The 20,961-nt window shown below is 41.8% G+C and overlaps 1 protein-coding gene across 1 annotated transcript in view; it reads right to left on the minus strand.

The window, feature by feature from the left end:
* Positions 1 to 1,925: 1,925 nt before the first annotated feature.
* SORCS3 (sortilin related VPS10 domain containing receptor 3) overlaps positions 1,926 to 20,961 on the minus strand; it is a 307,446-nt gene continuing 288,410 nt past the window's right edge. The window contains exons 20-27 of the mRNA XM_068949693.1: positions 20,687 to 20,820; positions 16,732 to 16,855; positions 13,293 to 13,405; positions 11,398 to 11,529; positions 9,454 to 9,553; positions 7,058 to 7,163; positions 3,404 to 3,564; positions 1,926 to 2,767 (exon numbers count right to left, since the gene is read on the minus strand). Coding sequence (XP_068805794.1) covers positions 2,703 to 2,767; positions 3,404 to 3,564; positions 7,058 to 7,163; positions 9,454 to 9,553; positions 11,398 to 11,529; positions 13,293 to 13,405; positions 16,732 to 16,855; positions 20,687 to 20,820 — 935 coding nt within the window. The 3' untranslated portion in view covers positions 1,926 to 2,702. The remainder of the gene's footprint in view (positions 2,768 to 3,403; positions 3,565 to 7,057; positions 7,164 to 9,453; positions 9,554 to 11,397; positions 11,530 to 13,292; positions 13,406 to 16,731; positions 16,856 to 20,686; positions 20,821 to 20,961) is intronic.

Here is a 20,961-nt window from a genome sequence, read left to right on the forward strand (position 1 = left end):
TCCACATAACAATGAAAATTTTCACTTTGTTTCCAGGTTTAAAAAACAAAGAGGTAATAGAGAAAATAATTATTATTTCTCATTCAGCCCTGTGCAGCAGCTCACAGCAGTCCCTCAAATCCTAATGATCAGCAAAGACTGAGATCAGCCCAGAGTTTAGCTCAAGGCCCACAGGACCATTGTTTATGTACATCCCTCCCATCTATACCTAAATGGGAAGCTATGGCCTTTTACTAATGGTGTTATCACCAGATTGGGCCATTACTGTAATCTACTTTGGTGTTTCAGTAGAACAGAGACAGTAACACAACAGTGTATGCGCATGTGATGGACGGAAAATCAAGGTCAGATAGAAAAACACAGCCATCGCTCTCCAGCTTATATTAGGAACTAGAGTAGAAAAGTGAGAGAGAAAATAGAACATAATTCTTTTTAAATTAACAGAAAGGCCCACAAGCCTGACTTAAATATAGGAGCAGCAGAATTGAGATTATTTAGCTTTAACACCTCACACAAAAGAAATATTTTGCTTTAACAATTTTAATCTTAAAATACCTCCTGAGTTCATTTGCAAAGCAACTTTTAACCACTTTTCTCTCCCCCTTCAGGCCACATCAAGATTCCAGCCTTTGAAAGACTCTTTTGCTCATTAACAGAGTGAACAAATATAGTTGAGGCTGGTTTGCAGTCAGCTGGCATGCTGGGATGTAGGGAGACAGTTAGTAACACTTTATCCTAGCCATCTCCTAATCTCACTTCATGTAGATTAAAGGCAGAGTCCTCTATCCACATCCTAAAAATTGGTAACAAACATTGTCACCTGACGAAATTTCCGCCTCTTATTACCATGCAAGCACTGCAACATCTTCCAAAAGGTGCCTCCATTCTTCCTTCCATTTCCACTGGGTCTTCTAACTCAGCACTCTGCAGAATAAGGCCCATTTTTAGCATCACCAATTAAAGAAAAATAGATTAAAATAACCCACCACTGTCTACCTCCTGCCCAAAAACTCCACCACTCCTAAGGGCAATCCTCAACTCTGTGTGCTAGAAGATTCCTAAACCTAAAGAGTTTTTTCACTACCTTTTCTTCATTAACCTTCCTGTTCTGGTCAGAAAGCACCAACTCACGATGCAAAAGTTATTCTGATAGCATTTCCATCCAGAACTGTAAGCAGCCATTCTGCAGCATCCATAAGAAAGGCCTTTGCTCATTCAGTTATGAAGCAGGTCTGATGCTGTGTCCTCTTCCCAACGAGCAGTCACTAATTGCATGCATCATCTTGTTCAGCCAGAATCTTATATTCTTATGCACTCCGTACAGTATTTTACCTCACCAGCTTAACTGCTAATGCATGACTTCTCAGTGGGAGGAAAACTATTGCAACCTGACCCATTGTTGAGTTGAGGCTGTAGGGTCAGCTCAGCCTTTGAAACTTATTCAGGCCCCAGGGTACTGCAAGCACACTGGTATTTGCTCACATTGAGATCATGATAATTTTGTATGCTTGTTTTCTTCCACTTCCCTAATGGATGTCACCAAGATCCTCCTCAGAAGTGAAAAGTGACAGATGTGAATAGTTCTTGAACATCATTAAAATACTCATGATGGCCTCACAGCCCATCCTGCTAAAATCTCTTTCTGCTCCATCATAAGAAATAATAATATTTTAAAAAAAGGCTTGTAGTTATACATAGAGAAATCAACTATGCTGTTTTTACACAGCGATGTAAGATTGAAATATGACAGACAACTGGAACACACTTGGAACAAAAGAGTGATTCAAGTGCTCACCCCAGTCCCTGGTTGGCTGACATGTACAAGTAAGTGCGTGCATGTGTGCATGTGCACGTGTGTGTGTGTGTGTGTGTGTGTGTGTGCACACGTGTGTGCGTGTGTGTGTATGTAGTTCAGGTTTTGTTTTAAACATTTCTTTTACTAAACATTAAATTATTTCCCAGGAAATAAAAAGCTATGTACATTGTAATTATCTACAGTAGGCCTTCGGCATCCTCGCTGTTCACATGCATGGGGTTTGGGCTGCATTCATAAACTCAGGCATGCTTCTTCATTGCTTGTGGTGCTGTCGCCTCCAGCCAATCAATCCACAGTTCAAGAAACACTGCTGTACGTGTTTGCTTATTTTGTTCTTTTCTCAGCAATCAAAAAAAGCCAGAGGGCGATTAAAATTAAAAGCAATTAAAGGAGGCCAGATTCTGCACAGAGCTGAGACATGCACGACATTGGGAAGGAAGGGCTGTTGGCATGTTACAGAGCCTAGTCCAACAACCCAGTCTGAGCCCTCTGGCAGGATGAAGTAGCTGACTCATGACTTATTTTGGAAGGGGTAGAAAAGGGACCATTCACATACAATATGTTGCCTAATTTACCATATCTGCCTATCGGATTTGAATACTTAATTCCCATTCTGTACGTATTAGGAGGCTAGCATTCAAACCACATTGTACTCTTGACTCATTCTTTGCTTTTTCTTTCCAATCTGATGAGTATTTCCCAAATACTAAGAACCCCTGCTATTTATGACGGCAGCCCTGGTAAACAGAAAAAAATCATCCCATCCCCTCCCAAATTATAATAATGACATATGATTCTTTCTTTTTTCATAATAATAATAATTACAACAATAGTAATTACAAATAAAAAGTCAGAAATGTTGTAGACCAAGTGGATATTCCCAGTATTAAACGCTAGTGCAGTTAGGGATTTCCTTTGTGCTTTCGCTGTTGGCAATTGTTGAGATGCTTCCTATGAGGGAGAAAACGGAGAAGAGAGTCAGTGCAGTGGCTTCAACAGCCTGGTCTATACTGCTTTTCAATCCTTCTTATGATGTGTTTGTGTAAGTGTATAGACAGAAAAGGTGCTTAAGAGCAACATATCCTACTTTGCATTGGCATTAAGCACAGAGTATGCACAAAGTCAGTTACTACAGCTCAGCTGACCAGCAGTAACTCAGTAAGCCATAGTTGACGTTCGTCTGAAGTGGCAGCACAACAATCAGTAAGCTTGGCTTAGCCAATTTTTCTGAGTGTTCAGGGCATTTGTAACTCCTTCTCAGGAGAGAGAGGGTCATGAGCAGGCAGAGGTGACAGTCACAGCCATTACTTATGACTGTGCACCTCTTACTGCTTCCAGATTCCTATGCTGGACATGTAACACTGTCAGAAAGGCTGAAAAGCTCTAGGAAAATACTCCTTGCTACCATGTTCCAGAAAGGAAGTTTTTCCCTACCTCAGTGCCCCAGGCTCAGAGCTCCCCATTAGTGATACCTAGGGTCATGGTCACTGCCTCCCCTAATACATGTGATCAACATCCTCACTATGAAAAACACTCACTCACTCACTCACACTATGAAAAAAGCCCCAGCAGAGAGCTGTGCCTCACCAATCACTCGCGTGTCCAGCTCTTTGTCCATCAGCTCCTCTGGGTCTGTGAATTCACTTAGGGTGATTTTGGGGGCATTTTCACTTTGACTGACAGAGCCGATCATTTCCTGCTCCTTATCATGCTGAACTTGAGCATAGATGTTAATCCAAGGGATTTTCCTGTGCAGGAAAAGGAAATGAGGTTTGTAAACTGGGGATCTTTGGAATGACGAATCAGACCAATTAAACTGAGACTGATCCCAGAAATGCAGCACCTGCAGTGATGTAGAGTACCAGCTCTCAGAATAGTGAAAGCATCACAGTGATGCTCAGCTCTCAGAGCGCCATTAGCTACCACTAATTCCAATACTAACCTAAAACTACCCCAAGTCGCAGGCCACTGCCTTCCTATCCTGTGCCCATGGGCCACTCCAGCTGCAAATCTAAATAATCTGGTCCTTTTAAATGAGAACACAGGGGATACTGTACATCCAGCTCAGACAGCAGCAATCAGCTAGGTACAATCAATTCCAATTGCCAACTCTGTGTATCTATTATATGATCAGTGGTGTACTGGAACCCCAAATTAAAAATCTATTTGAGCTCTACTATCCACTGAAAAAAAAAATCGCTAGATTTGTTTCTATAGATAGGCTCATGCCGACCCAGTAGGGGTTGCTAAGATTGCGTGTGTGCAGTGACCTATCAGAAGGTGATTTTTTTTTTCTAATACCCTTAAAAGGACTCTGTGCCATGCATTCCACACTGCCCAAACGAGGAAATTCAGAGGATTTGTTCTGTTACTTAAAGCACAAGGTAGAGAGAAAGAAGATGCCTTCAAAAGAAACTAAATAAAATGCTATCTTTCTACGCTAAAATTTCTGCTGCTGCATATGTCACAGATTGAAAGCAGTGGAAATTGTCTCAAACCTCATGAATCCAAGAGATGTGGGCTGAGTTTACTCCAGTGATGTTTTGGCATCAAATTACTTGTGCTATTGGCTTGATGTGGCATTCTGCTCTTAATTAACAAGAAGTCAGGACATATTTGGTATTTTTAGCAACGGTTAACAAATGTCATGTTCTTCTCGCTTTCTCCCACCCCCTCTCTTTCCAGCCCACAAACATGCCTTACATATCACTAACAAACAAACACTACACAGAGAAGGCACACTTTGCAGTTATATGGTTGTGAATCACATTTTGGTCAGTAGTGAAAGAATTAACTACAAGAACTTACATGTTATCACTTTCATGACTCACATATACTGCATATTTGGAGAGGGGAACCTTTGTTTGTCCTCCTAAATTTCCCTAGGTTTCCCCACCCAAAATTCTGAAGAAAACAAGAGGAGCTGCCTCAGACTCTCTGGCAACAATGCAGAAAGTGTGAGCTCTTTAGGTTTTTGAGGCGCAGAGCCTCCAGGTACTGCAGATATGGAAAAAAAGGAACTGAGCCTGCTGTGCATGTGTGCATACATACACTAACATACACACACACACACACACACACAAAATCCTGTTGTACTTCCCAGCACACGTACACCCTCACACATAGACTCAGACTGTCTCATTACCTCACTATTATCTATCACACATAAACACACAGTACTGACCTGCTATATGCTAGACTTCCTAGAAGAGAAACAACTTTTTCACAATCGATTTTCCCACCTTTCCCCCTCCTTTTCCATCCAGGATTCTTCAACAATCATCTCTCTTGCAGTACAATGTTTAACATGCCTGCCGAGTCTACACCTTGATGGACTCATAATAAGGAGTCTGTGTGCAAACCAGCAAAGTGCCGATTCTATAAATTTGTGGAATGAAAAATTCATGCAGGCCCTTGCTCTCCCCCTATCCTTTTCCTGTTGTGTATTCAGGCCAGGATCACAGTTAGTTAGAAAAGTACGTATTGCTAAAGGACCTCTGGATCATTGAGAGCTCGAGGAAAGCTTTTGTTTTTACCTCCTTTTTCCATTAAGAGTTGTTGCAGGCTCTCACCTCTGATCCATTGATCCAGAGATTTTGGACGGAACTGAAAAAGTTGTTTTCTGTTCTGAAAAAACTACCCCAGAGCACTCTCGGTTTCTGACTTAATCCTAACTTTTGTCAGTTTGACGGGTTTGTCCTGTTTGGAGCAGAGCAGACAAGAATGGAAAGCAAGTTGACAAGCTTGAAAAACCCACATTTAACGACCATTCTGCTTTCCAGACTTGCAATGCATTCCATTTTTGGCCAAGTTTGAAAAGGTAGGGTCTTCCCATCCCTGGAGCACAGCACAAGGCTGACAGATGTTCTCAACATCCACGCTTGGAGGAGGAAACACAGAAACCTCAGCATAGAGCAGAATAGAATCAGGTGCAGAGAAACTGTGCTCAAGTTTTTATTAAGGCTCAGGATACATAAGGAGTATAAGGGTCAGTTTTATGAGCTGCAGCTGCATAACATGACCTGCAGCCTGTCAAAGCAAAGTGGAAAAGAGAAATCTTAGCTCAGATTCCCAAAGGCATTTTGATGCTTAACATAAACCTTTGTCGCTTTGAGTCTCCCTCCCTTAACATAATCACACCTGTTCCTCTGCAAGACTAAGCTATTCACTTTGCAAGATACAAAGGAGAAGCTGCTGTAAAAAGACATTTGGCAAGATGGACGTATAACATATAGAGACATCCCGCCATGTGGTTTTTGACTAGGTTTGCACTGAGTAACTCAATAATCAGTAAGTACGCAGGGTTCCCACTTCTGGCCTGTGGTTCAAACAAGTTCACTGATGCAGGTCATAGCTTGATCTCTGGGCTCTTCGTGAGCTTCCAGAGCACTGAGCTTGTGGTGGAGGGGCAGGAGAAGGCCTTTCTTATATATTTGAGACTGAGAGAGATATGACATTGAAGTAACCAAAGTCAAACAGAGACTGTTCTCCATGACAGCAGCTGTGAGCAGCTCCTTGCAGTGTTGGCATTTCCTAACATAACAGGAAGGATCATACAACCATCACTCTAAATAAAGGAAGTATTTCTCTCATTAGATGCTCATATTCTGTTCTCTTGTGACCAAGATGTATAAGAAACAGCCTCATTCTTCTGTGCCCTGAACCTCTGAAACTCAAGAGTAAAATGTTATCACACTGGACTGCAAAGCTCAACATTTATTCATGACTGTTCTACTCCCGGTTTACAAAGTCTCTGCCCGCCAGCACTGCAAGATGAAAATGTCTCTCATCTTCCAAATACATCTTCCAAATCAGCCTAGTGGGATCCACACCTTTAATGAACTGCTGTGTTTCACATGTACTAGCTATAATTCCAGAGAGACCCATTAGCACCCTGTCCCTTTGGCAGGATCGCTGATCATCTGGGTCTGCTGGCAATCAATCGGGTCAGACACTTTGCACTTCTGATTGTAAGAAATGGCTGAAAATCCTGAATCAGTGTAAACCTAGTAACAGATCTCAAGGTTGCTAATCTGTGCAGACCTAGGGCTATCAATGGCCAAATCTTCAACTGATAGAAGATGACATTCTTCCTAAAGGACAGTGTCATTTTGGCTACTCTCTCTTAAAAAATTCAAACCTTAAACCAATATAACTCACTCTATGTCTACAGTCCAGGCACTGCTCTGCCTAACTTTCTTAGAAACCATCCATTGTTTCCTCCTCCCATCCTCAACTTACCTCTTGAATTTGTAGATTAAAAAAACAGCCAAGCCTACAAAGACCACAGACAACAACATCAGCATTGCTGAACTGCTGTGACCCGTGCTGGAATCAACAAGGGGTGCTGCAGGAGGAAAGGGAGAACATTATTACATTTGCAATATACTTACTAGGGAACATACAGCTATCAAAGTGTTGAGCTCACTTCTGTCTCTGCTACATCTGCTTTATTATCACTGCTGCATGGCGCGTGATGTATTCAGCAAGGCCTATCAGTAGGAAACAAATTGATTCTCTTGTCCTTTGAAAGCCAAGCTCCCTTTTCAAGACAGTGCAGTCTAACATCTTCTAGTGAAAAGGCACCAGCAAGCCATGCTCAGCTGAATGGCTGATTCTTCCTGTGTTAATATTCTGGGCTATCCCACCTTAGGCTTTCCCAGGGACTGGAGCAGAAATGAAATTTATGAAGTATGGCTCAATACACAGGAGCTGTGGGTTATGTCTGTTCTGCTTCGGAGAAGCTGTCTCAGAGCAACCATGAACACTGTGTCTCCCATCTTCTACGGTCATGACTGTCTCACATTAACAGGGATCTGATCACACATAAAATCACACAGAATGGTGGAGGTTGGAAGGGACCTCTGGAGATCATCTAGTCCAACCCCCCTGCTCAAGCAGACTCTTCTAGAGCATATTTCCCAGGGTCGCGTCCAGATGGGTTTTGAATATCCCCTGCGAAGGAGACTCCACAGCCTCTCTGGGCAACCTGTTCCAATGCTCTGTCACCCTCACAGGAAAGAAGTTTCTCCTCATGTTCAGATGGAACTTTCTGTGTTTCAGTTTGTGCCCGTTGCCTCTTGTCCTATTGCTGGGCACCATGGAGAAGAGGCTGGCCCCATCCTCTCGACACCCTCCCTTCAGATACTTGTGAGAAGCCACAGGGCTACGGGATGTTAGATATATGCCCATGATTTTTTAACTGAGTTCAGTTTTCTTACTAGGAAGGAGCCCAAAGCAAAAATCCTAGACCCCAAGTATGCACTACATCATAAAATTTTGGAGCTCTGATCCATCTATGCATGGCATTTTTAGCAGGCTAAAGAAAGTATATTATAAAATCTTGTGTGTACAGTTATTCCAACAGCACATCGGGGGAGGCATCTATGGCTTAATGGTCTGAGCACTGTGCCAAGAATCAAGAGTCCAATGAAAAGTCCCTAATGATGCACAAATGATTGCAAGTAGCAGCTGAGTATTTCTCAGTCTGCATAAACATTTGGTTCAGGTTTTTTCATTGTTCTCTGCTCTTTTTCTATCACCCGCAGGATGGGAACAAGTCTATGTAGATAGAGCCACTTCTGGTCCCATACCTAAATCTTCCCACTTAAGAGTCTGATCCTGCCAGTATCCTGCTTTCACCGTTTTTACAGATTCTTCCTTGGAAAAGAACTGCCTCTTGTTTCATCTGAAACAAAACGCTATGGGAATAGTCATGAAACAAATGCAGTCTGTAACAGTCAGGGATTAAAGATGCAAAAGCATTACCTGTGGGTCAAGTCATGAACTATGGCTTAGCCCAGCTCTTGGCTTTCTGAAAGTCTCATGAAAAAGGAGATTGAAGTGTATCATCCTAGGACACGAATTGTAATCTCTCAGAGAACCTATCAGCAACGTCACATGCTTGAGACTCCACTTCTCAGATAACTGCAAAGGCAGTCATCAAAAGCAAGGGCAAAATAAATCCAGCATCTGCTCTATAGTCAGTATCTCAGCAACGGATGACAGCTTCACGCTAGGGTGGTCTAAATTCTCAGAAATAGCTTGGTTTCACACTAAGGTGGTCTAAAGGAAAGGAGGTGATCAAGTTTAAAGGGACTATTCAGTACTCTGCGGAAAAATGGAGATAGGTAGCATTCAAATTTAAGTAAGTCACTCTTCAGGCAAGTATTCCTCTGCAAGAGGCCTAGGTCCTCTTTTCATGAGTACTTTGCCCACGTAAATGTTCCCAGATAGTCATAACATTAGGAAGCCCTTTGCAACAGGAGAATGATTCCATGTCCATGAAAGTTAGTAAGAATAAACTCACCGAATTCCACAGGTGCAGGACGAGGGCTTAATAGAATACCATTTATCTGGTTTTCTTAAAACACTTGAAATCATCAACACATTACTTAAGCCATAGGGAACTCCTAAATGGTACTTTTAATAGTTGTGCAAACTGGTGCATGAAGATGCCACTGCAGGATTCTGTTTTTAACACTTCCTCCTTCTGCCACAGACAGTGTCTTGGTATGATCTGTCCTAAGTATCCCAGCAACATCTAACAGCTGTGAGTGCTCTGACCTAGACCTGTTCTCCTGGAGCAGTCTGAAGCCTCAAGAGAACCATAGCCACACATTTGACTCCACACTCACCTAATGTTAACTGAGTGACATACACAATGACTTCAACACCAGGCTTCAGTTCAAACTGGACCAGGTTCTGGTTGAGAGCATTAAAAAGAATTTCAGCAACCTGATGAAATAATAAGAGATACAACAAGTTAAAATATACAACAGAACCAGGTTGAAAGAGCATTCAAGATTGCATATAGCCCATGAATTTTGACTAACATCTCTTATTGGCTTCAGGAAGAAGTGGAAGAGAGTGGAGAAGAGAAAGGGAGGTGGGACACTGAGGAAGAGAAGAAGAGAGAAGAGAGAACACGTGCATGTGCTTTAGATGGAACCGAGTGTTATTCCACACTGTTCTCCCTATAGGACAGGTACACTTTTGAGACTTATAGAGTATGCTATTATGCCCCTCCTGGGAAGAAAAATCAAGAAATAAAATTGGCAAAATGTTTTTGGAAGAGAAAATGATCTTTCACCCTCCATAACCTCCTTTGAAATCTCTGAGAACTTTTGCCTTGGCATCATGCTGGAACTGAGCTGGGTCCAACCTCGTAACACTTTTTTACTCACTTTCATTCAAGGTAATCTTAGTCTTGCAGTTTCTTTTTAAATAGGATGCTGGGGATGCTATAATTCAGCTCTGAAGGCTAATGGCACACTTGCCATATTTCTCCTTCATGTAGAAGTGAGGCTTTGGAGTGGAGGTTACTCATGGCCAAGGAACCCAGCTATGATGTATTATTTGATTGCCTCACTGGAGCGTGAGCCTGCTAATGTCTGGTCTCCTTAGAGTAGTTCTGATGGCTTACTCTCCAGAACAGAGCTTCTCAAGCAGGATCCACCAACAGTTGCCAAAGTATAACAAAGTAGACTGTCAAATTAAATTAGAACCCCAGAGCTTGAGGCATCGTGATCAGCTGGGTCAGAGACCTGACCTGAGATGTCTGCATAACACTCATATATGAGATACTGTCACATTACCTTGTTCAGAGAGAAATCTATTCTGGATAGATCTCACTGAACAGGACAGAAAAGATCCCAAGAAAATCGCTCCACATAACCTTCCAGACCTCCCCACAACCATGCATCTTTTCTGTACGCTCAGCAATGTACCTTTAAAAGGGTAGCAGATAGTTTTCAATCACAAATGTACTACCCCGAGGGAACTGACATTCCTCAGTGGGTGACAAGAGCTTCCAAAGAATTCAGCAGTCCTCAGAGTTATTTAATGTTTGATCACAGCAGAGTTAGTCCTCTAGTTGCTTTTAGATGCTTCACACATAGCTTCCACACAGTAAAAATGGTGCATACAGGAATATTATCTTCAGCTAAGCAGCTTTTCCAGCAGTACTTCACTCCTCCTGCCTTTATAGAGCTGATTTAATCACTTGGTAATTCTAGCATGAAAGCTTCAGCAGATTAGTGCTGTTGTTCCTAGCTCTTCCCTTGCCTGCACATCACTGTTGCTATTCATCACTGTAATTACCTATTTATCTAAATGGATGGATATTGTAACTTCCAAATATAGTTTGCACATGACATTCGCTGGTGCAGAATAAAGAGGTCTTGTTCTGGTGATATACAAGCTGAAGAGCCTGATTTACTTTTAGTAAACCTCGGTATACTATCTTGCTGCTTTGGCCTGTATCTATTACCATTTCTACAGAGAGTGAAGGGAGTACATATTCAAGGTTTCTTTGGCCATAACTGCTATAATGAGGACATATCACTGACCCAGGAAGAACCACTGCTGGCAGACCGTGACACATCTCAGTAAGGTACTTGGAAAGTCCATTTTCCCTGTAAAAATCATTTTTTAATGCCATAAACTATGCTGCTCCAGTCCCAGATGCATGCAGCTCCCTCATGCTTGTTGCAAGTCATTTCCAATGCTGCACAGATTTAGGGGCCCATCTTCAAATGGTATGATGGGAATGAATGTTCTGAGAATCCTTCTTTTCTTACCTGCTCCAGATCAGCCTCACTGCTTTTCCTCCTCTCTGTTGTGTTTTTATAGGGCAGTATGAAGAGTTCAGCAGAAGTAGGCAGCCCAGGAAAGACAGCTACTAAGATCTGTTCATCAGGGACGCCAGTCACCTAAAAGAAAAGGTTAAGAGGATGTTACTAGTTGCCATTCTGTTACTGATGTTTCCACTGACTACAGGAAACTGCTTCCATCAAATTGTGATTTGTTCTGTTATAGGTACTGTGGCCCTAATGAGCTGTTCTGCCATTTGGTCAGGGTGAGTCTTTAAAAAGAGGTTCCCCTAATGACTCACTCTCCTCTATTTCATTTCTAGATGTAAGGTAGGCTTGACAATATCCCTAGACCCAAAGATCTCAACCCTGTGTTCAAAATCCAAACCTATCATGTCTCCAGATCTGAATTTTCCTTATAGTCCGTCTCACCACAAAAGAATGACCCCAAAGTCAGAGTCAGAGAGCCTGGCTCTGAGCAACCACTGGTGAATATGCAAATAATGGGGACATACAAATAAAACTGCCTTCTAATATCAGGTTATGGAGATCTCCACTTGCCCTATGCAAATGACTGTCTTAATATAATATCTTCACTTGGAGTTCTTTCACTTTGGAGGCTGACTGGGTGGCTGTGTTGAGAACTGCTCAGTTTGCTGAAGCTGGTTCCAGCCCTGACTCTCACAACCTGCTTCAGCATGACCTGCCCGCTAATACTACTACCTTCTCTCCCCAAATCCATGCTGTGCACCTGCAGTTGGGCAGGAAGCTTCTTTTCTCTCAGAAACTGCTGGGGGCTAACCTCCTTGGTCCTACCCTGCCCCCAGCTCATTCCTAAGCTAAATAATATCAAGGTGGCAGCCCATTCCTGGTGATCTATCCTGTAGGCAGCAACCAAATAGTCAAAAAAGGATGCACAAGCAAGCACTTCAATGTGATTTCTATTGCTGTCTGTAACCATTCATAGTTACAACATTATTTATTTTTTCTGCAAACTTGACTCTAAATACAGTAAAAGGGAAGCACAATTTTGAACAAATGAACTAAGCGTTTTCTCAGGATGGGAAAACAATCAAGGATACTCTCATAAAGTGCAAATTTTGAATGGGCTGCAGAGAGGAAAAGCTGACCAGGAATGTACTTTCTCTGCAAAAATAATCAGCTTCCATTTCTAAGAACAGCTGTGGCTGAAGCAAAAATACAAGAATTTTTTGGCAGAAAGTAAATTAAAAACACAAAAGCTTGCTTAAATCTGCGTCCTGATTTCACACAAAACGAAAGTCATTGGTTATAACCAAGGGATAACATAAATTATTCTGTCCCTTTTCCTGCAAGAATTTGAATACTAGTTTAAATATTCTAATTAGTCCCAAAGGAAGATTCAGTATCTTCAACTCCAGAAGTTTCTCTTTGCCTATATTTTAAAAGGTAAGTTTTTTCCTCTTGATTCTCATTTTTTGCCCCAGCTGGATAGCGAGTAGAGCTTTGTAATATTTACTAGTTGCTACACTTAGCTCCATTAGAAGTAGTGGGATGACATAAAGACATAGTAACACTACCCAAAATTTTAGAGTAGAAAACAGTGAATCCTGTACTATCCGTTTGGCAAAATAAGAATAATAGTGATGCTATTACAATCTAGAACATGTAAAGTCCCCAGGGATACTAAAGGCTCAAAAATGTCACAGAAACATTTGTAATAGTAATTATAACATTTTCACAAAATTCCTAATATAATTTGTCTCTGTAAAAAGATCCAATACTTTAAGAAGTGGTCGATTTAAAATGACAGCTTCATTACTGCTGTTCTTTCCCATAATAAAAAAGTTTGCACGTTTTAACATGCAGTCAATGTTCGCACAGAAGAGGAAACAGCTGCTCACCTGTGCTAGAGCTTTCTTGATGAGCTTGCCAATGTCTTGTCTCCATTCAGGGATGTCAGGGTTGTGGTAGTCCAAGTTAGGAGAAAATGACAGGAGTTGAGATTGGAAATACTCTGCAGCAGAAAAACAGTATCAATGAGATAATCAAATGAGCAGTACTCAGGGTACAACCAAAGCTTGTGAAAGTCAACAGAAAGACCATAATTAAAGAATCTTAAAGCAAGAGAGAGGAAAGGATGAAGGAAGAACAAGGGCGGGCTAATACTAAGTAGGATAGAAAGCTTGCAAGGGAATAACGTCCTTAGAAAGAATACTTTGCCCTAATGCCAGCTTGCAGCCCTTTCCAGAAGAAATGGCAGAATGAATGAGGGAGGTAAGATGATCCCTTCTCTTTGTGATGCCCCTGAGCTTCATAGTTTTGCCACCAAACTTCATCAGATTCTACTTACAAAGAAGCTGACCAGTAAATAAGGCAGCATCTGGCTGAAATTTGGAAGGTCTGTGCAATTGAATGCATTGTGCTCTGCAGAGCAAACACTTACTCTAAGTAATATGTTTTCAAAAGCAGGCATTATCTGTTTGCTGTCCTGGAGGGAAGCCATGAGTGGTTAATACCCCAACAAATCAGAGCCCAGTAGTGCTAATGACAGGCTAATCAAGCAATGGGTATTCATGAAACGCTCTGAAATTACTTTCTAATTGACAGATTGCAGGGAGGAAGAAAAAGTTCCTAGATTCACTTCAGATACAGAACAATTTAAAAAATTTCTCCAACTCTCCCCTCTAATGCCACCAGAATCATTCCATTGTTGGCATAAGAGCTTTTCCCTAGGAAAAACCTGCACCTTCCTTTAGGGGCTATCTCCAGCCTGCCATCTCAGCATCAGTTTTCACCAAAACTAGATTGGTTTCTCCCTTGTTTTATTCCTCTCTTGCCTGGCTGTTCTTTAATGATCATTCCAGAGCCTGCTGGGATCTCTTGATCTTTGATCTTTGATCCTGGGAACTGAAGCTTGGTTAATTACAGCTATAACACATTTGCCAGTCATGAGATTTTCATCATCACAAGGTATTATCTTGAACAAAAGGGATATCTCCATTTACCAGCGTACCTCTATATCCACTTGCTGTAGCGTGTTATTCTTTAGAGTAGGACTAGCTAAATAGATGATGCCTTTATAACTCTAGCATGATTTTGAACACCTCTTGTGTCGTTAGTACAAACCCAGATGCTTAACCCTTGCCTGCTGTCCATGCTCTGACATGTATCTAGGAAGTGGCCCCACAGAGTTATGCCAAAATTAGCACATAGCCCACAGCTGAAGAATAGATTGGCCAGCCCTGTGTTATGGAAGGAGGACTTGAAACATGCATCTTCTGCCGCATGGAAGTCAACATGCAGTTGACCCACTAGTCATGCTACAAAGCTTTCTTTGATAACAGGAATCACATAAGTTGTCATGGTAGAAGACTCTCCTTTCTGTTTATGGAGATGGGCCATGCCTGGCCTTGCAGCATCTGATCTCTAGACACTCAAATAAGTAACATTAATCACTTGTAACAAGGTAGCGGTTTTAGATCAAGCTAAACTAGCAAGAGTATAAGTGAGGAAACCCACAGAATAGCAGGGAAGTACCAGTACAACATTTCTCTTGCATCTTCTGCAAGATCTGTTCTTTCTTTTTAGATGCTGCAATATATTTTTAAATAAAACAAGCATAAAACAGAGCGGGAAAGCCCTCTAAACTTCTGAAGGCTTAACCCAGAGCCTGGCATACAAAGCTTTTGACTTTTGAACCCTCACTACCATGCTCAATTTATTTTTTTAAATAAATTCTCCGTTGTTAACCACAAACTGAGAAAACTGTGCAAAAATCCCCTCCCCCATTGCTAACATAGCAAAGCCATACCTTCCTGCTTAGACCTGTTATAACTTAACATAACACACAGATTAGGAGCGGTAACACCAATTTACTAGAGCACACATTTACCAAGAGCATCTCTCGTTTATATACTCAGACTTGAAGCGATCACCAGATCTGGGGTCTGGAAAAATGTTCTCCTTAGACCAGGTCAGCCTTCAGTGTGATGTAGCCTAGGACTATTTGGCCATTTCAACTGGATGAATACCTCTCTGTGATAGAGCCCTAAGCTTTCGATCTTTTGCACGAAAAGACAAAATTCCTTATAGGATGTTTGAAAGCAGAGTGAGGAATGCTCTGTGGGACCTACAGGGACCTTTACTTCACAATTAGAAAGTATAGAACAAGATCACCTAAGGGCCCCTTTTCAGCCTGTGCTCTGATAAGTTTGATTCAGGTTTGTTCCAGAAAGCAGTGAAAAGCTGCAACGGTTTCCCAGAACTAAACACTGCATTTTGCAATGCCCAAAATGATCAAGTAGAGAGTTACTTACATTTGCTAACAGTAAGTTTGGGTATTACTAAATTATATTAACAGATTATTAAGCCACATTACATTTCACAGCTAGGAAATCAATAAATACTTATTTAGCTGCTTGTTAAATCTGAACACAGAGCTTTCCAGTCACCAGCAGGGCATTTATTTATCTTCTAATTACTGAAACAAGACACATAGCTCAACCACATAGTGGAACCTCAATTATTTGAAGCCCACATCTCTCAATAAACTTGCCATTCAAAGAAAAGCTCACCCTGGAATGCTGGATGCCAACAACTGGGTAAGAAAAAGGAAGAATAGCACAGGGGGGGTAACTATTCCCTGAAGAAATCTCCAAAGACCTGGCCAAAATTGCTGAGAGTGCCATTCTACTCAGCCCTTATCAAGCCTCAAACTGGGGCTCTTTGGTCAGCCAACAGGTGCTTTTTGGAGCACATGATTTGCAGATATGTTTAGAACATACCAAAAGTCTCCTATAAGAAAGTCCATTAGCCACACTCAGACCTCCAGTGGCATGGAAGATGGACAGAGGTGCCAGCAATAGAGCCATTTCTGCCCCCCCCTATTTCCCAGACCCCTCCAGACCTCTGCTGTGTATGCAGTCACTACATAGAGCGAAACGATGGCTGTATTCAGGCCACCTTACCAATGTACCATCCCCACTTCTTTCCAGAGCCAGGAAGGGGAGGGAAGGCATTGTGGCTACAGCCCTAAATGTTTTATTTTGGAATTTTTCAGTCAAGGTATGCAGATAGGAAGCCAATGGGCAAAGAAGGAGATATTAGTCATTTGAATGCAGTACTGAGCTGATAGATTTAGCTAGTTGCCCCATCCAGTTCACTCCTGCATTTGGTGATCAGCACAAATCTAATCTACATGGTTTGTGGTTAATAAACATTTGCCTTCAGAGGTTCCTTCAGGCACTAGGGTATGCAGAGAGTTCATTTTGGTTCGGCAGAGACTGCCTGTTCTTCACCTCAGACACCCCCTGAGTTCTGATTGTAAAAGGCTGAGGGTACCATGCACTGCGATCTCCTTGGTGTCTTGGATCAGGGTGTTGCCCGCAGCAACCTGCACAGTGACAGTGTTCATCCCCTCCATGGCAAAGGTGTAAGAGATGCTGCTCTCCAAGGTGATGAGGGGCTGCAAGAGGTAAACACAGATGGTGATATCAAAATCAGGATAAGATTAACCCAGGATCACAGCAACAGGCACCCGGCTGATCTACCAGGCCACAATAGCCTTCCTCCTCTGGCAGAATAAGTGCTGCAGATGCAGTACTGTACACATACACACTCATAAACCCATACAGTTGCTATATAAGCTGTACAATACGCAGGGTCCAGCTCAGACCAGCATTTGGATATAAACCTTTGCAGATTCTTCTTCAAACATTATAGGTTGCTTAGACTCAGGACCAGCCATCGCTTTTGTGATGCGAATCCATCTGTCCATCTCAGGGCAACTCTGCTCAGGACAGAGAAAGGGCACCCAGCATTGCCCTGTCCATGTTCTTAGCCTCCAAGATGTATAAATGAGTTGCAACCGTAAGCTGGAAGGCTATGTAAACAAGGCTGAAAACATGGCATGAGAGCTAGAGAGACTGATGTCTGAATGTGTTTGGATGGCTTCCAGAGTAAAGTTGGCCTGTATTTGGCCAGCTAAGAGCCCCAGCAGAAGAGGCTGACTCTATCTGCACCTTCTCAAATAAAAATGTCCTTAATAGCACTATAGCTCTCCTTTCTGAACAGGAAACTCTCACAGTGATACACGTACAGATGAGAAGAGTACCATGTTTGGGGAAAGAGATCTGTGTACTGAAAATCAAAGGTCCAGTCCAAGCAGTGCTACTGATCTGATCGCTAGTCTACAGATAGATCTCTGTGTTTGGATTAAATCATTAAAATGGAAATAGTGGGTCTAAGAGCATGGATAGAACCATTGTACCATCACCACACTGTTGTACCTTCACCACACTGGCAATTTGTTTCCAAAGAAATAAAAACACTAAACATTAACGTCCCAGGTCTTACGCTTCATCCTGTCAAGCTGCATTTCACAACAGTGACAATCCATGCCATTTTCACAGACAAATCAAAGCTTCCGCTGCCATAGCCCAGACTGGCAAAAAGACTTTCCCCTTGCAGAATACCACTTTACATTGACCCCTCATCCATGAGCTGAAAAAGCAATAGAAAAAAAAAACAAAACTGTTTTGACCACAGAGGACTCACAAACCAAGTGAGCAAGCATGTCTACTCATGCTAGCCCTGGAGTGCTAGCTGACGTATACTTAAGATACACACACATCCTGGACGAGCAGAATGAGCCTATATCAAACTGCAGTGATATTAGCGATCTTCCTGGGGGTTACAGGTTTTGATTCCATGCAAGGCAGATAAGAGGGGCCAATATGGTCTTCAAAATTCCCGTTTTTCCTTTTTGTATGTCTGTGTGCTGGACATTCCATTATCATGGCTGATTTCACCTCCATCATGGAGTTTTAACATTCAGCCAACTCCTTAATTCAAGCACCAAGACCTGGAAACCAATTCTAAATTAAATCAGGTAGTTTAAGGTTCATTTGCTCAAACCTATTAGACAGCTGGACACATTTATTAAACTGGACCTGTGTTAATCCAGGCAAACTGGCTTTTGGGTATACTGCAAAATTAGCAGAGTAGAAATTCAGTGCAATGGTTTCAGCACTGGAAAGGGGAAAGGCAGCAGAAAAGCCTTAGCCAGTTCATTTGAGTGTAAGACAACATTCATCTGTGCAGCAGCACAGAGAGTACCTTAGTGAGACTGCAAAGAGACACAAGACACATTCAGTTCTGTCTGGGATGCCTATAGGCTGAGGAGGAAAAGAAACTGCAGTTCTTCAGTGTGGAACCTGAACATGTCACCTAACAATGGCAGTTAGCCACTATGGACAATGTTACACACCACATCACATAATTCACATAGATCACAGTGTCTTCCACTCGCACTAACAGCACCACAGAGTGCCTGTGAGTGGGCACAGACAGGGATCTGAGATGTACATTAAACATCCCAGAAGAAGATTCAATGTGATGCAGACTGGTGCCCTAAAGAAAAGGTGCTGCTGTTGCCATATTTATATCCTTTGCCACACTTCTGCCAAATGCTAAGGGGCAAAGTTGAAGTATGCTTCATGAGGTGGCTGGAGAAAACACTTTGCAAAGAATGAAAGATGCTCTGGATCCTTGATTTGGCCACAGGTAAAAGGCACAATCTTTACTAATCCACACCTCAGTGTATTTCAGCAACATGTAATACCACTCCTAGGTGTTACCAGGGTCAGCTACTCCACGTAAAGCTATTTCCAAAGCATCCATCCCAAACATATCCAAATCTGCCTATACTCTCTTGCTGACAGGTCTGAAACTTGAGCTAACTTATATAACAGATAATGGATCATATAGACCTAGACCAAAGCACTATGAGGACTGTGTAGAAATCTTCAGCAAACAGCAAAGGTTTGCTCTGCCTTATTTGCTATTTTTAAAAGTCTTTTTTTTCAGGCCCTATTCACAATCAACTCCTCCGTTTAGAACAAAAGCACTGGGCAGGAAAACTGTAACACCTGGATGCACTAGAGGGCTTAAGCAGACGATCAAGTTACCACAGCCTAAATTGTCTCAGATACACTTTAATTGCTGCCCATCTGTGAGCACTGAGCCCAAAGGAAACTGAACTGTAATGTGGTTCAGCATGGTCCTCTTCGCGCAGGATAAGCAATTTGGAATTACCTTTTACGTGTCATGGACTAAGTGTATATATGTGGGTGGTTGCCACAGCTTAACTAAGCCACAGAAACTTGCTAAGTTACAGTAACTGGTTTTTGCTTCTAAGCTCTTTTGGTAGCTCAATTATGCCTCCACAAAAATAGGTGAGTTCTTACAGCGAGCTTCCTAATTTGATGCAAAATCCCAGTAGACAAAGTACTTCCAGTTTTTTCCTCCTGCTATTGTTTGTAGTCAGGGTAAGAGGATACAAGTCAAGCAACTTTGTCAAAGAGAAAATAAAATACTTGTGTCTCTGACAATTTTTATTTCAAATTCTGTATTTTCCTGTAAAAAATTCTCATTTTTTCAACTGTGATCTCACTTCAGTGCCCACCTTTAATTGAAATTCAATAACGTGGACAATAACATGATCTAAACTGCTTTTTCAAATAAGAGCAGATGCTCTTAATTGTAAAATTATCAACTGCACAGCGCACAACTGCAATAATGGAATGCAGTGCCTGTGCATCAGCTGTCACACTCCTAAAACCTGCATTAGCTTTAACTAATAAGCAACTCTTTGCTTTCTCCATTTGAACTCCATTTTGTAGTTTCACTTATTTTAACTATTGATAAAACGCTCTTTATAGTACTTTTTTTTTTTGCCAGTCCCTTGGAAACTCAGTACAAAGAAGTCTCACCCGTTTCTCTAATATATATATCCAGGGCTGTGAACAATGGTCATGGACAGGCATGAACAATTCACTGAGAGTCTAGCTTGAAATTCTAGATACAACTAGTTATTTGAACACCAACAGCTTTAAAGTATTGTGTTGGAATCCAGCATTATATACTACATACTGGTACAGAATGGAAAGGCCCGTGGTTATTGGAATGCCAGCAGTTTTTAAACACTGTGTTGAAAGCCACTATTATCCCATATATAGTGGTATATAATTTAGTTAAGTTGCAAGTGAACTCTGGTAATAACAGTGGTCTTCAAAGCTTGGCAGGGCTGATAACAACCAAATGTAAAAAAATAATGACTCCTAAGAACAACATGAGATAGGAGGAAACAAATTCACAAAGGTCAGATAACAATAAACTTTTTTAGATAAAGAAAAAAAACGGGAATACAAAATAAGCAAAGGCAGGTTTTCATTACAGCTCAAAGAATTCTCTGTCTGGTACAACAAGTTCAGGAAGTAAAACAGGTTGGCTCTACCTTGGTGCTGTTACCAAACCACCAGAAGTAGGTAAGCGTGCCTGCCTGGCTGGGCCAAACCACTGCAGTAATGTTGACATCCTTATTCCTGACGGTGACAAAGGGGACACTCAGATGGACGTGCTCCACTGGACCTGTGGGAAGAGGCAGCTTATTACTAGAGGCTTTGAGTTAAATCCTCCCTGCTCAGTTGTGAACAGCAAGAATCTTTCCTTTAAATAAATCAAATGCCTTATGCCAGCACTGAGACTCTATTATAGCAATGCAAAAGAATC

The sequence above is a fragment of the Struthio camelus genome, chromosome 7 (assembly GCF_040807025.1).
Source record: "Struthio camelus isolate bStrCam1 chromosome 7, bStrCam1.hap1, whole genome shotgun sequence".
Lineage (NCBI taxonomy): Eukaryota > Metazoa > Chordata > Aves > Struthioniformes > Struthionidae > Struthio > Struthio camelus.